The 16,492-nt window shown below is 42.3% G+C and overlaps 1 protein-coding gene across 7 annotated transcripts in view; it reads left to right on the top strand.

Annotated features, from left to right (window-relative positions):
• Positions 1-16,492, top strand: part of Ogdh (oxoglutarate dehydrogenase) — a 68,045-nt gene that overhangs the window by 16,515 nt on the left and 35,038 nt on the right. For 4 of the 7 annotated variants that reach the window (XM_031339649.1, XM_031339644.1, XM_031339645.1 and 1 more), the window contains exons 3-4: positions 6,277-6,468; positions 9,723-9,813. In XM_031339649.1, the coding sequence (XP_031195509.1) occupies positions 6,277-6,468; positions 9,723-9,813 (283 nt within the window). Of the gene's footprint in view, positions 1-6,276; positions 6,469-9,722; positions 9,814-9,937; positions 10,041-16,492 lie in introns of all 7 variants that reach the window. The other 3 variants (XM_031339647.1, XM_031339648.1, XM_031339650.1) reach the window with 1 other exon arrangement.

The raw sequence follows: 16,492 nt of genomic DNA, 5'->3' as shown, positions 1-16,492 counted from the left end.
ATTTCTGAGTTCGAGGACAGCCTGGTCTACAGAGTGAGTTCCAGGATAGCCAGGGCTATACAGAGAAAAAAAAAAATTGCTTTTACATTTATTTTGAGAGTGGGGTAGGTGCCATGGTGCAGGTGGAAGTCAGAGGGCAGTTCTTGGGGGTTGGTTCTTTCCTTCCACTGTGGGTTCCAGGGATCAAACTCAGGTTGCCAGGCCTGGCAGCAAGTGCCCTTAACCTCAAAACCCCAGAAATAGATTTTTAAAAACCCATGTTTTTGCTACACCTTTTAAATTCCAATGTTTGGGAGACAGAGGCAGGCAGATCTCTGAATTCAAGGCCAGCCTGGGATATAGAGGGGAGGCCCTGTGTCAAAACAAAAACAGTGCCCCCCACATACACACACACGCTATACAACTCTTTTAAATGAAAAAAAAAATGTGTATTTTGGACTAGTGCAATGGATCAGTAAGTGGAACAAAGACCTGAATCGACCCCCTAACATCCATGTAAAAAAAGAGGCACAGTGGTCAGTGCTCATCTGATGTCCTATCACACCTGGAGGGAGGTGGAGACAGTTGGATCTCTGGGACCCTGTCTGAAAAGGTTGAAAAGAACATTTGTGGAAGATGATACCTCTGACTCCCATCTCCACATGCACACACATGACCTACATTTGCATATACATGACCATGTATGCATACGTATACCATACACAAGAAAAGGAAAACAGCTATGTTTACTTTCTGAGAATTGCAGAGACTGGTTCCCTGAGATAGACACCTCCTCCACCTGTAGCCCCTGTCTTGTCTAGAACTAATTTTCCTGACAGCTTCCTGTCCCTTGAATGTCATTTGTAACCTTGTCCACCTACCATGTGACATTTTAACTTTTTTCTTTTTATAAATAGCTTCATCTCTCATGAGATTTGAGTGTTATGAACCTTGTACTGTCTAGTATTAATCTAGGCAAAGAGACAGATGTTTTCTTCATTTTATTAATTGCAAAACATGCCAAGTAAGAGATTTGAGAGGCAGATGACCTTAGAACTGGGTGTGATGGGCCTGGAGACAGGAGCACAGGTCAGCATTACTCAGAAGTCCGCACCCCCACCCTTCATCCTTCTGGAGCCAGAGTCCAACTTCGTGCCCTTCAGTGGACAAGGAACCACTCCTATTGTAGGAAGTGTTGCTTCTGTGCTGTGAAATTACATTCCCAGGGAAGCAGCTGCTGCTTTCCTTTTAGCTTCTGCCTGGTACATGGAGACATTTCTGAAAGTAGCCAGTGCTGCCCTTTCTAATGTTGACCATGGGCTTTGTTCGGGTGCTAGCAGAGGTAGTAAAGGAGGGAATAACTGGTTCAGAGAAACAACTGAAGTGGGTCGCTCAGACTTTTTCCTCACTCACCAGAAGATTGGGGTTGGGCAGGTTCTTGTGGATGTCGCTACTACTGCTGCTTTTCTTAGTGAGTGGCCTTCTGTCCTCCAGTTAACACCGAGCAGGGATTGCGAGTGGGAGGGTTGACATATTTCCCCTGAAGGCTTTTGAACATTTACAAAGGTTTCCTCTTGTGCTGGCCAGACACTAATATCTCAGTGGCAGTGTGGGACAAACTAATGATAAATGCATAGAATTTTTGTTGAGATAGATGTAGGAGGAGACCAGCAGGGCTGGAATATTAGGGTAAGGAAACCTTTTTCAAGATAGGGCTAAATGCAGGTGTTAACAGTACCTTGTGTGAGGTGAGTGACTGGGCATCTCTGGACGATGGAGGGAAGGCAAGGGAGGGTCTAGAAGTAGGTGGTCAGTAAGGTCTCTAAAGACTACAGAGAACCCCAAACCCAGAGTTGGGATATTAATTGACGTGGATGTTGGCAGCAGGGTGGAAGAGATGAAGGTAGGGCTGGGGAAATGGGAATCAGGGCTAAGATGCAGGGTTGCAGGGGCAAGAGAGAAGTGGGAAGATGTTTAAGGCTGCTGGGAAGAAAGTGTGGTCAGCAGGTAGGGCTGCTTCTGGCCTTAAACCAGTATGTATGTTTTGGCTATCTGTGGCCATTCATGTGGACCAGATAATGCCCTTCCCTTTCTGATTGAAAGCTCTAACTTGTTTATTTACTTAGTGTATGTAGTGGGAGTTTTGCCTGGTAGGTGTAGTCAGCTTGCTGTATAATGAAGCCTTTGATGATTACTCACATCAGAAAACCTATTAGTGTGACACCAGTCATGGTGCAAAGGGGAACTTTAGGAGCAATCCAACCCAGTATGGGAGCCACTCTGTTCGTGCCCGTTTGTCTGAGAAAAGAGAGCCAATGGAGCTGCTCTCCCTTCTTTTTCCTCAATGGAAACTCAAGAGAACTGGTATGAACCTGGGTTGGTTGGTTTGTTTCCCTGACTGGCTCTAATACAAGCAGAGTTTCTGTCTATTGTCTTATTGAAAATCACTGGAGTTTTACTAAACACAAAAGAAGGTCACAGGGAGCTGGGTGTGATGCCACCGTCCCTCACGTTTTACATACGTGCTTGGGATCTGAGTTCAGATGACTTGTGTAGCCAGCACTGAGCCCTGACCTCAGCTTCTCTACCTTATTTTGTTGTTGTTGTTGTTGTTGTTGTTGTTTTGAGACAGGGTTTCTCTGTGTAGCCCTGGCTATCCTGGAACTCACTCTGTAGACCAGGCTGGCCTCGAACTCAGAAATCCGCCTGCCTCTGCCTCCCAAGTGCTGGGATTAAAGGCGTGGGCCACCACCCGGCCTCTACCTTATTTTTTGAGACAAGGTCTACTTGACTAAACTGGCTAGCTAGCAGGCCTCAGGGATGATCTTTACTTCCTCAGCATAAGAGTTACAGATGCACACCATCTTTTTTTTTTTTTTAAGATTTATTTATTTTATGTATATGAGTACACTGTAGCTGTACAGATGGTTTTGAGCCATCATGTGGTTGCTGGGAATTGAATTCAGGACCTCTGCTTGCTCAGCTCCACTTGCTCTGGTTTGCCCTGCTTGCTCTGCCCAATGATTTATTTATTGTTATATGTAAGTACACTATAGCAGTCTTCAGACACATCAGAAGAGAGCGTCAGATCTCATTACAGATGGCTGTGAGCCACCATGTGGTTGCTGAGATTTGAACTCAGGACCTTCAAAAGAACAGTTAGTGCTCTTAACTGCTGAGCCATCTCTCCAGCCCAGGTGCACACCATCTTACATGGCTCTTATATGAGGATCGAACTCAGGTCCTCATGTTTGTGTATCAAGGATCTATATCCCCAGCTCAGTACTCATCTTCCTGTCTCTTAGTCTTCTGAGTAGCCTATGAAACCAGGCATAGTGGCACACCATTAGAATTCCAGTATTCTAAAGAAGTGAAGGCAAGAGAATAAGAAGTTCAAAGTCAAAGTCATCCTCAGCTGTGTGGCAAGTTTAAGACCAGCCTGGGACACAGGAGACCTTGTCAGAAAATAAATGAAGAAATCATGCTTGGGATTTAGTTTAATAGGAGCGCGCCCACTTAGTATGTGAGAGGCTCTGTGTTTGACTCCTCAGCCTTGTGGGGTGCTCTGAAGGTAAAGAGAAGGTGGTTTGGATGCACTTCTCTTCATGGGCTACTTGCTGTCAGGTTGGACTAAGTAAGCCAGCTTCTGTGACTTGTTTGGAGTGATAGAGCCTTCCTGAGGTTCTGTGTGGAAAAAGCTGCTTGCTGTTAGTTCATGCAGTGCTGGGATAGGATAGGGTTGGATTACCTCCTGCCCAGTTTGCATTGGAGAGGCTTTTACTGAAGGCCTTGGTTAGGCCAGGGAGAGCTATCTAATGATTTCTTGGATGGTGTATTTTGAAGATGGGCCACTAAACCATGTGGTCCATAGTCATCTCTTCTTCCAGAATGAGGATAGACACTCCCCTGTGCTGTCATTGATCACCTCTGCTTCTAGCACAAGGATGGACAGTTGGGGTTCCCTGTCATCTCTGCTTCTAGAACAAGCACCTATAGCCAGGGTATGCAACCTTTATTAATGTCTGCTTCCAGAAGAAGGATAGATGGCAAAGTATGCTGTCTTTGGTCATTTCGCTTCCAAGACGTAGGGATCTCTGTTGGACCTACTGGAAAGGCTCCTTGAAGTCAGAAGCACCTGGGGATGTCCATCGAGTTCCATGTATAACCATCTCTCTGTACCTTATGTAGAACCTGACAGGGTCTGAGTGGGATGCTAACAGTCCTCTGTTCCATTCCCCACCACCATCTCAGTAGAAATATTGTTTTCTCTCACATTAGAGAAAGAGCTAGAGTGAACTTTGGTGGAAGCCAAATTGATAGGGGACAGTTGAGATCCTGGTTTTGAGAAATTGACATCCTGAAATTGCAAACACTTGATAAAATCTTTTGAAAGGAAAGTTGCAACTCTTTTGATGTTCCAGACAATCAGCTTATGCCTGAATGTTTCTATAGTAGGTTTCATGGTAGATATCTGAAGATAAAATCAGATCTCTCTTCCCCAGACAGTTTCCAATAATTAACCAGAAAGGTTATAATTGTTATAAAATTTTTCATTGGAGTATAGTTTATATGGTACAAATGTCATTTTAAAGCATAGTGTTTTTAGCATATTCATAAGGCTATGTAGTCATATTCCTAGTGATTTTTGTTTGCTTATTAGGTTTTGAGAGAAGGTTTTACTATGGAGCCTTAGCTTACTAAAACTCACTTTGTAGACCAGGCTGGCTTCTACTCAACAGAGATCACCTAGCCTCTGCCTCCGAAGTGCAAGAATTAAGGTATGCACTATCTGCCTAGCCTAAAGGATTGTGGTGGTTTTGCTTTTGTTTTTTAATTGTTTTCTTTCCTTTTTAAAGATTTATTTATTTTTATGTGCATTGGTGTTTGTGTGCATGTACATCTGTGTGGATGCCAGATCCCCTGGAACTGGAGTTACAGAGAGTTGTAAAGCTGCTATATGGATGCTGAGAACTGAACCCAGGTCCTCTGGAAGAGCAGCTCGTGTTCTTAACTGTTGAGCAATCTCTCTAGCCCCCTTAAAAACTGTTTTAATGAATACCAAAGGAATGTGTTCTTACCATAGCATTTCAGAAAACTCTTAAATAAATATTTTAGAATGTGAGACTATCCTGCTCTGTAAGAGTTAGGCTTTTGTGTAGTTGCAGAGAGCCTTCTGGTTTATATACAAAGAACTGATAGATATATTCATAAATCAGATATGTTGGTACCTAGATAGCATTATGAAAGAGCTAAGTCTACAAAAACCAGATGACCAAATGGGATGAGGTTGGGGATGGGAGGAGGGTCACTGGCAGTTCACTTGCCTAGCATGTTTAGGGTCTGGGGTTTGATTCCTAGCATGATAAAACAATCACTTTACTAAATCTTCTTTACCAGTTGCCCCAGACCCAGACAGAATCCTTTTGATAGACAGACCCTGAAAACACATCTGGGGAGTATCTTTGCAGAGCCTGCAGGAAGGGGAGCATAGAAGTATAATTCACCTCTCAAGTTTCAAGACAATCTAATCAGTTACTGATGGGAAATTTTAGAAATAGAGTACTCTTATTGCAGAGAAGGCAGTATCTCATCTTCCAGAGGTGTGGTATGGAAGTGTGAGCCTGTAGCGGCAGCCTGGGAAGACCAGAGCAAGGGGTTTTGAATGTAAAGCCAAATAGTGACCCCTGCAGTCAGACCATGCCCTCAAATTCCCCATCCCCCAAAACACTTTCTTTTAACTATTTTTTTTTCTCCATGGAATAAGTCTTCATCTCTGTCTCTAAACTTATAAGTGGCTAATGAGATGGCTCAGCAGTTAAGAGCACTGAAAGGACTTAGTTTGCTTCCCAACATCCACATTAGGCAACTAATAACACCTGGAACTGCATTTCTAGGGCATCCAGTATCCTTTCCTGGCTTCCTCAGGCACACACATGGTATACATACAGATAAGCAAGCATGTACATGTACACAGAAATAAAAATAAGTGAAAACTTAAATATATATAAAATATATAATACATATTAAATATAATATGAAATATATAAGATATTAAATATAATGTATAAAATATAAATTTCCATATCTTTAAATATTTTAAAATTTACATCTTACGTGAGGTGGGTTAAGTTATAATATATAATTTACAATACAGAGTGCAGATTAGATTATTGACATATAAAGTAAATAAAAGTAGGAATATGAGGAAATGGCAATGGCAATGTTGCCTTCTTGCAGAGGACAGTTGTATATGACATTTAAGGGAGAGTCAGGTAACTCTGCTTTTTTTGTCTTTAGTCATGGGATATTTTTTTCCGAAATACCAATGCTGGAGCCCCACCAGGCACTGCCTACCAGAGCCCTCTTTCCCTGAGTCGAAGCTCCCTGGCTACCGTGGCCCATGCACAGTCCCTGGTGGAAGCGCAACCTAACGTCGACAAACTCGTGGAGGACCACCTGGCGGTGCAATCTCTCATCAGGGCTTATCAGGTGAGCAGGGGCTGACATCATATCAAATACGGTATTCCCTGGGCCTCTCTGGGTGTGCATTGTTTTACTTCTCTTCCAAATGCCAGCTGTTTCCTTTTTGCTTTGATCTTAGTGAGGCTAAAGCAAGTACAAGAAAAAAGCAAGACATCTAGCTGAGCAAATCTTCCACTTTAATGTTCTGTCTCATAATAGCTCAAGGCAAGTCAGGATGTGGGCATGGAAAGAGAGGTGCTCACAGCTGATGAGAGGGGCAGTGCTATGGATGGATACTGTATGAAAGTAAATCCATACAGTTTAGAGACAGAAGCCGGGGTAGAGAAGAGGAACTGAGTCTGCAAAATGTGGGTGAAATAAGGAGGCCATACCTAAATTCTGCCTTTAAGCAGCCAGCCTCACACATATGGCCAGCAGGACTGACTGGGCTTTTCCCTGTCCTTCCTCTATCCAAGCACAATAAGCAAAGGCCTTCCTCCAAGCCCACCTCTGTTGGGAAGCCAGAATTTAGACCTTAAAATAGATATGAGGAGGAAAAGTACCAAGAAACAAGCCAAGTAGCTTCCTTCTAGAAGCTCCAATGGGAATGAGTCCAGGCCCCATGGCCTACTCTAGCATGGACACAGCAGCAGCATCCTGAGAGCTTGCCTTGAGCTCTTGCTTCAGTTTCCTGTGCTGGTTGCTCAGGAAAGTCCTGGGTCCTCAGTCTTCTTCCTACCATGTTCTTCCTTGAGGACTCTTCTTGGGACATGTGTGTGCTCACTTGGGAAGGAGAAATACAGAATGCTAAATGCTATAGTCCTGACCATATTCTTCAAACAGTTGGCTACAGTAATATTTCTAATCGAGTTTTCCAGTGACTTCTCAGCACTTGCTATTCTCAAATTGCTAACAAGAACTTGTGACAGAAATATCTAGAACTTAAAAACAAACAAACAAACAAAAAATCACCTAAAGGGGATTTTTCTGGGCATGGTGGCACACACTTTTAATCCCAGCACTTGAGAGCTAGAGGCAGGAGGATCTCTGAGTTTGAAGTCAGTCTGATCTACAGAGTGAGTTCTGGACCAACCAGGACTAAATAGTAGACCCTGTGTCAAAAGTAATTGCATTTTTGTTTTGTTTTGTTTGTTTTTCGAGAAAGTAATTGCATTTTTAAAAAAATTGAAAAATGGGTGATATTTCCCCACTCTACCCTGTGGTTATAGTGAATATTTAATCCTAATTTGGGATTTCTATTCTGTCTTTGATCATTCAGTTCCCAGAAAAAAGACATAAAATTTTTACATTTATAATAAACTTTTAAACTGGGCAGATATCTACCCTCTAAGCTATTAGTATCTTCTCCATATCAGTAACCCCGAGTTACAATTTGCCCTGTTCTGCCTGGGCTACTCTTACTCCATGGACAGCCCTCATGGCCATGTTTTCATCATTCACTTACCCTGTGGAGTCTTCTCCCCTCTCCACCTTCTCTCTCTTCATAGTCCCTGCCTCTGAACCAAAACTCTCCCTATCTCTCTTCTGCCCAGCTATTGGCTGTAGGCATCTTTATTCACCCATCAGGGATAACTTGGGGGGCATTACTTGGTCTAAGTAAAAATATCCTCATCCTTGAGGCAACCAGGGCCAGTATTTGGCATTACAGTACATAGCAACAGACCAAACCTCATCAGTTTTAAATTAAGGAGCAAAGTTTGTGCAACAAAGTCTGGTAAGTGTGAGAATTCACTTGTAGGCCTTCAGGTACAAAATTCAATATTATAATACATAGCAGCAGAACAAGCCTCAATACCCTATCTGTTTCTGTTTTGATGGTGCTGGAGGTTGTCTACAGCACATAGATACACACATGGGGTTTGCAGGAGCTCTACTACTGAGCTATACCCCATCCTCTTATTTGATTTTTAATTTTGTATTATTTTATGTATCTGGTATTTTGCCTACATGTATGTGTACCACATGTGTGCCTGGTACTCATAGAGACCAGAAGACAGCATTGGGTCCTTTGGACCTGGAGTTACAGGTGGTTGTCTGCCCCCATGTAAGTGCTGGGAATGGAACCTGGGTCATATGGAAACTCTTAAGTGCTGAGCAACCTCTCTAGGCCCATCTTCTGTGTTTTTAAATAGTTCAAATCAAATGCTTTTTAATACATGTAGTGGTCACTAGGGCTATAACCCTTACTCCTCCACACACATAAACAAACAAACAAACAAACAAACAAATAATATGTTAATAATATAATGTAGGCAAACCTCTTAATACGATGGTACCTTGTTTATCCCTTTGAGTCACAGCCTAAGCTTTCATTTCCCTCCTCGGAAATAATTGTCTCCACACTGGATTAACAATTCTCCCAGCTTATCTCATTTCTATTGATCTAGAGAAACTGTAAGGATCCCAGGATCACTTTTCAAATATCCAATTTTATTATAACTTGAGAAATTTGTTCATTTTTTTAAATCCTCATAAAAGAGCAGTTAAACACAGTAATGCTTTGGGGTGTATATGTGTGTGTGTGTTTATACTGGGAATTGAACCTATGGCTTTACATTTTGCTAAGCAAGTGCTCTGCCATGGAGCTTGAGCTGTATATATCTTTAGCTCTCTTGTTGAGACAAGCTCTAACTAAGTTGCCCAGGGAGGTCTTAAATTTATTATTCTAACCCACCTTATGAGTGGGTTAGATTATAGGTCTGTGCTACCAGGCCCAGCTCACAGTAAAGCTTTTAAAAATAAACTGGTTTTTTTTTTTTTGTTTTTTGTTTTTTTTGGTTTTTTTCGAGACAGGGTTTCTCTGTGTAGCCTTGACTGTCCTGGAACTCACTCTGTAGACCAAGCTGGCCTGGAACTCAGAAATCCGCCTGCCTCTGCCTCCCAAGTGCTGGGATTAAAGGCATGTGCCACCACCGCCTGGCCTACTGTTTTTTAAGAAACTAATTCTGGGGCTGGAGAGATGGCTAAAAGGTCAAGAGCACTGACTGCTCTCCAGAGTTCCTGAGTTCAATTCCCAGCAACCACATAGTGGCTCAAAATCACCTGTAATGGGATCCAGTTCCCTCTTCTGGTGTGTCTGAAGACAGGTACAATGTGCTCACATATATAAAATAAATTTAAAAAAACAAAAACAAAAACTAATTCTGTTGTTCATTGAGCTATGTTCCTTTCTAAGAAAGAGTTGTATGAATTATAAGTCTTTTACCCCTCCCCACAGCTCACTGGATCTGCTTAATGACTTGCTTGTGTTATTATTCCAGGTCAGGGGTCACCACATTGCAAAACTTGATCCTCTCGGAATTAGTTGTGTAAATTTTGATGATGCTCCGGTAACTGTTTCTTCAAACGTGGGTGAGAATTAATATGTAAATGCTAATTTTAATGTAATTTTACTTTTTTTTTTTGCCCCTTCCCTCTTTTTTTTCTCCTGTCCTTTTGTGTGTGTCCTTCCCTCTCATCGTTGGCCCACTCATAGATACGAGGGCACCATGTAGCACAGCTGGACCCCCTGGGGATTTTGGATGCTGATCTGGACTCCTCCGTGCCCGCTGACATTATCTCATCCACAGACAAACTTGGTGAGGGTCTGCGAGCAGTCAGCTGCGCTGCTTGAGCTCCTCTCGCTGCGCACAGCCTGTGCTAGCCAGGACATCCAGACAGGAGGGAAAGACTCTTAAGTTTCCTTCGTTCTGATCACTTGAAATTCAGCAGTAATATAGTCTTAGTGTATTTAAAGGATATTATTTATCTCAATTTTCAGCCAGATTGTTTTAAGTCTCAATCTGGAAAAAAAAAATTTCAAAGGAAGGGTCTTTGGCACTATGAAAACCTGGCCAACTGCTTCAGACAGTAGCTCTTCTCACTCCAACTTTTCATATCCTGCACAGCACTGCCTTTCATAAGGCCACTGATGAGCCTTGCAAGGCTGCTGTTGTCACAACTGTCCCATTCTGGAGTATGGTGGGGCCTGGTCTGGCTAGAGGGTGTTCATATTCCTAAGGAACGAGTTCCAGAGCAAGGTGTGCTATTTGGGTTTCCTGATTTGTAAATGCTGGTGATCACACTGAGGAAACTTTGGGAGGCATTCCCTACAGCGTCAGGAGACCAGGGCCTTTGGGAGGTGCATGTGTGGAGAATTGGGGTTTTGTCACTGTTGCTGGAAATTATGCCAGCCTGTACCTGGTCCTCCTTGTGAGGTGAATCAGCATTGCAGTGCTCACTGAAGCTGCTTCCAGAGTTAATTTGCTTATGTCACCATGCTGCTAACCTATACTAAAGAAATGATGATGTGACTAATTACAAAATGGCCAGAGTGTTCACAGTAGGCACCTTGCATGCTAATGAATCGATGATCACCAACTTGCTAATACTTTTGGGGAGAAGATGAAATTAGTGTCCTTGAAGGCACTTTGAGGAATAGTCTCTGGGCCTTTGCACATGCCCTGTGGTCTTACAGGCATTGGTGAGTTGTAACCAAGGATTTGGATATTAATCAGCTACAGTTAGTGGGCATTATTGACACTGGAATTGGTGTTGACAGTTTATAAATTGTTCTTTAGTTTTCAAGAACACTCATGGATATTACAAGCTTTCCTTTCCTTAAAGGGTATATTGTATACCCTTTAAGCAGACTTAGGAAATATGTAGAAAAACAAACCCTTTCTTTTTCTTGGTAATCCACACGAAAAGCTCGTGATCTCAAAAGGTATAAGGGGGTATTGGGCCAGTCACTCAATGGCTAAGAGCACTTGCTGTGCAAGCACAAGAATCTAAATGCAAGCCCCATGCAGGGCCACGGGAATATGTGATGTCAGCATTAGAGAAAGTGGAGACAAGAAGATTGCTGGGGTTTTGTTGTTGTTAGCCTAGCTCCAGTTTAAGGGAAAGACCCCATCTTGAGGCAGTAAGGCAAGGATACTCAGTGACTTACTCTGTACATGCACGTGCACACATGAGTGAATGAGAGGAGAAAGTGTAGAGACTTCTCCCCATCAGCAAATCAGTAGTCAGTACTAGGTGACGTTCCTCTCATTTAATTCACTTCTGATAGATTGTTCCATGAAAAGAATTTGTTTATGGTGAACTCCAAAACAGAAAGTCTGGAAAAAGATTAGTATTCTATTATCCATGTTGGATAAGAGAAATTCTAGCTTCAGTGGCCTGTGTTAGGGAAGTAATTATGAGCCAGGAACCATGGACAAAAACCAACTACTTGAGGCTAGCTAGATGGTGCAAAAGGTGCTTGGTGCCAAGCCTGACAGCCTGAGTTTGGTCTCTGGAACCCACACGGTGGAAAAAGTACTACTCCAGCAAGTAGTCCTCTGACCTCCACACTTACATTGTGGTATGTACATGCATACAGACAGACATTTAGATGACAGACAGATAGACAAGAAAATATAAAGACAATCTAACTTCTGTCTACCTGGAGTTGGAATCAAGGTTCCAGGTTCAGGAAGGGGGCTTACTTCCCAAGCCTGTCTCCTTCCAAGTGCTGGTATTAAAAAGGTTTGTGTCAACCATATTCTGGATATTCCAATAGTTTACAGAACCCAGCAAAACACTTGCATGTATTTACTACCTTATTATAAAGGCTATTTTAAGAATGTAAATAATCACTCAGGTGAAGAGAAGCTGAGGGCAAGTCTAGAAGTGTCTCAGATATTCTGTAGCGTGGATTTGGAGTGCACCACCATCTTGGCATGTAGACAAGGTTTTGTTCAGCTGTCACGTGTTTCATACTCTGCAGTACACTGTCCTTGTGGGCTTCTGTGGAAACTTTATTGCACAGGTGTGATCAAAGCAAGAACCGGCATGCTCAAATGCAGTTGGATATCAGGGACTTAATGCTTACAATTTTCTTGGCATCCCTTCTTAGGCATAGGGCAGGAACCTTCTGAAATGAGGCCTGAACTGCAATCAGAAGGTAGATCAAGGAATTTATGGTCAATTGTGATAGGAAGACTGGGGAAGATTATGTTCTACCTTGAGAAAGAAGAACTCTAGTATCTGTGGCCTAACTTGGGGAGCAAGTTATGAGGCAGGAACCATGAACAAAAATATGGATGTAAAATATCACAGGAGGAAAGCAGAACTCCTCTGAATCTGACCAAATAGGGCCAAATTCTGGATGTGAGTTCAACCTTGCTCTGGGATTCAGTAATGCAAAAATTGTGTGCTCATAAGGTGTGGTCTCTTTGCATGGTTCCTAGATGGTCTTAGTGCCTTCTCCCTCGGTGTTGTCCTTCCACTGTGTGGGAATCCCAAGACACTTCATTTTCCTGTTTATATCACATAAGTTCAGTGAATACTCTGAACCCTCCTAGACCTCTAGGGTCCCCTCATGTGCTTGGTTCAGAGTGAGCCATTAGTTGAGGACTTCTTACCCCGCTTGTGAACAGAGACCTTCTAGGGACCTCCTCTGAAAAGTACCTCCTATATCAGTCAGACTAGAGACCACAAAATGCTAGTTTTCCATTTATGATTAAAAAAAAAAACAACAATTTATACTAGAGAGAAGAAGAGGAAAAAACTGGCCCTTCTCTGTACCACTGGAACCTGCATTAAAACATACCTCTCAGACTGGCAGTGGTGGCACATGTCCTAAATTCAATTCCCAACAACCAGATAAAGGCTCACAACCATCTATACAGCTACAGTGTGTACTCATATACATAAAAATAAATAAATAAATCTTTTTAAAAAAACAAAAACCATACCTCTCTATCTGCACATTAGAATACTTGGGGGCCTTCAAGCTACCTTTTCCCCCTTCGGACTTGTAGATCAAGGTAAGCTTAGCAGTCTCTGAAGAGTTAAAAACCTTCAAGATTTCCAATAGAGTCTGGCTCCTGAGTCTCTATTCCAGTAGTGTGCCTGCCTTCCCCCCACCCTAACCCCCTTCCTGGGGCCTTGCTTCATATCCACTTTGGATGATGTCCCCAGTGTTTTTGTGCTTCTGTGAGGATCATAGTTGAAGACTTTATAAATCATAAAGCTCAAGTACATAGAAATGGCTCAGAGCTCCCAGAAATCTTCCGACAACTCCCTGTGACCAGAAGCATGTGGATGAGCTAAGAGTCAGGGATGAGAAAAGCACATTTGACGTTGTTTGTGTTTGTTTTTAAGATAGGCTCTCATGCCCGGCAGTGGTGGCATGTCTTTAATCCCAGCACTTGGGAGGCAGAGGCAGGCGGATTTCTGAGTTTGAGGACAGCCAGGGCTATACAGAGAAACCCTGTATATTTGTCTTGAAAAACCAAAAAAGAAAAAAAGATAGGATCTCATGTCATCCAAGCTGGAATAGAACTTGCTCTGTACCCCAGGTTCTGGGATTATGAAGATGTACTACCTAATCCTGTAAATTTTATTTATTTTAATAAGAAAAATTATAAACCTCTAAGTAGATCTTACACTCTCTGTATAGCCCCTGCCTAGTCTGAAACTTAAGGTTTTCTTGCCTGGGTTTCCCAAGTGTTGGTTAATGCAGCCCTTTGCCACCATGGTCACCTTCCTCCTAAATCCACCCTATCAAATTCAGGGCCTGTAGTAATAAGCAGGGCAAATACTCTACCATTTAGCTACATCCCATCTCTGATAGTCTGAATTTTAAATAATGTATATAAAGATATCTGTAAGTTAAAAAGGTGTCAGTTGTTAGATCTTTGAAACTGTAGGAAAAGTAGTTTGAACAACCATCTTTGATGTACATAGGTCTAATGTAAGTGTAGACAGCACCCAAATCCTAGCAGCTCCTTTTTATTGTAATACAAGCTTTATAGTCCCTGACTGGATAACCTTAAGCTGGATATTTAACCTTTCTATGTCTCAAGTCACCTCATCATTAAGGCAGATGTTATGATATCACCTAAGATTAAGAATTAAGGGCTGGTGAGATGGCTCAGCAGGTAAGAGCACCGAAGGATCTTCCGAAGAGCACTGATCTTCCGAAGGATGTGAGTTCAAATCCCAGCAACCACATGGTGGCTCACAACCACCCTTAGTGAAATCTGATGCCCTCTTCTAGTACTTCTGAAGTCGGCTACAATGTACCTATTTAAAATAATGAATTTTTTAAAAAAACATAAAGAATTAAGCTGTGCATAGAGGAGCATATGTATATTGTAAGGTCTCTGTGTAAACCAGGGTGATCTTTCTGTTGCTGGATTTCTGGGCTTTTATTTGTGAGCCAACATGCCTGGCTCTGCCTCCTTCCTGTCTCTCTCCATGCCTTCCACTCCCCGCCCCCCAGTTCCCTGACCCCTCACCTAGGCTGGGCTCAAAGGGCCCCACTGCCTCATCCTCTTGAATAACTAGGACTACAAGTTTTTCATTAAAAGTTTAAAGATTAATTTTAGTTATGGGTTATATTCCATGATTGTACTTAATGATGTCAGGACTAGGGATACATTTTTCATGGTGCAAGGTTGTGGGCTTGCCTTGAGACACATTTCCTGTCCTCCGCAGCCATGGTTGCACCATGTGTTTCTGCTTTTGCTGTAGTGCAGGTAAGGTATCCACGGTCTCCTGGAGGAGGATACTTCAGGCTTTCCAAGAGGACCGTAGAGAAGGCTCATAGGTTAGGTACCAAGGTAAACGCGTGTATGTTACAATGGCAGAGTTGTGATGAGTGGACAGGTCCAGACAAGACAAGGAGCCTCCATCATTGTTGTCCTTTGGAGATACACAGCTTATTTAGAAACCAGTCAACCTGCAGTGCTAACTACAGGGTGGCACCTGTCATCAGTCAATTCTGAGACTGAAGGCAGGTTTAATTTTTCCCTATCCACTTATATACCATTTTAATTACATGCAAGTATTAAGGGCGAACAGTACAATAAGAAACTATCAAGGCAATAAGCAAAGTCCGGCAATTACTCCTGTGACAGTTGTTTCAAGGGCTTGTCAGAATGACCAAAGTACCTGAGCACACTTCCTTATCCAAGCACAAAATGTTGCCTGAAGCCTTCTTTTGTTTCACCCTAAGATTAAAATTCCTGCCTTAACTTACTTCCCTATTATAGTCTGAAGTTACGTTCCTACCAGAACTTACTTCCTTGTCATGACCTAATGTCAGATTCCTCCCTGAAGCCCATTTCCTTGTCCTTGCCATGGTCAGATTCCTGCTGAGTGACCCCCCCAAAAGGCTCTTCACAGTTCTCATTATCTTTTATCCTCAATTTTTCCTTTCAAGTATTGTACCCAAACTAAATTCCTGCTTAAAATTGCCATCATCTGTGACTTTTGTTATATATTCCATGGTAACTTCTCACATGAACATAATGACTATTCTCCTAATCTGAGACTTAAATATAATTAAAGAATTTAGATTAATATTTTGTAAACAAATATAAGGGAAATATGAAAATTCTTCAACATACTATACCTTTAGTGTTTGTAAATTCTTAATAGTATTAGGATATGACCTTACATTTAGTTTAAAAGTCAGTTTTAAGTCCAAAACTATGTTAGAATTTCAGCTACTTAAATGAATGTGCATATTTGCCTCTATGGCATTAGACACAGGATGTCAGTGTTCCTGTACATCCTTCTGACTTTCTTGCTGCATTGAGAAAAATGAGCTGGGAACTCAATGTGAACCCTCAGTTTGCCTATAAAGTTTTTTTGAGCTGCAGTCATTCTTAATGCTCAGATTGGGCTCAAAACCATGTGCTCAAACGACCCTCCTCCTTCAGCCTTTCAGGTGGTTGGAACTACTTGTATTTGCCCTACCACCTGGTTCTAGAATAGCTTTTTAATCACAATTTTGGAGTGATACCAGTTTGTTTAGCCTTGCCAGCCATGTAACCTCAGATAGCTGGACAGTAGTAGCCAGTAAGCTTCCTTAGGTGACTACAAACAGGGATCCTTTGTGTATTCCTGAGAACTGGTAAGTCTGTCACCCCTACCCTGTGTGCATCCTTATCTTTTAGAAGCAACACAGCTGTATCACTCACAGCTGTCCACTTCAGTGACACATCCACACTCTAAATGTAACTGCCAAGAAGACTTCAGAGTACTCATATGCTGG

Source organism: Mastomys coucha, unplaced genomic scaffold, assembly GCF_008632895.1.
Source record: "Mastomys coucha isolate ucsf_1 unplaced genomic scaffold, UCSF_Mcou_1 pScaffold22, whole genome shotgun sequence".
In the NCBI taxonomy this organism is placed as follows: Eukaryota; Metazoa; Chordata; class Mammalia; order Rodentia; family Muridae; genus Mastomys; species Mastomys coucha.
The sequence above is the reverse complement of the archived record's forward strand: the minus strand, read 5'-3'. Positions and strand labels throughout refer to the sequence as shown.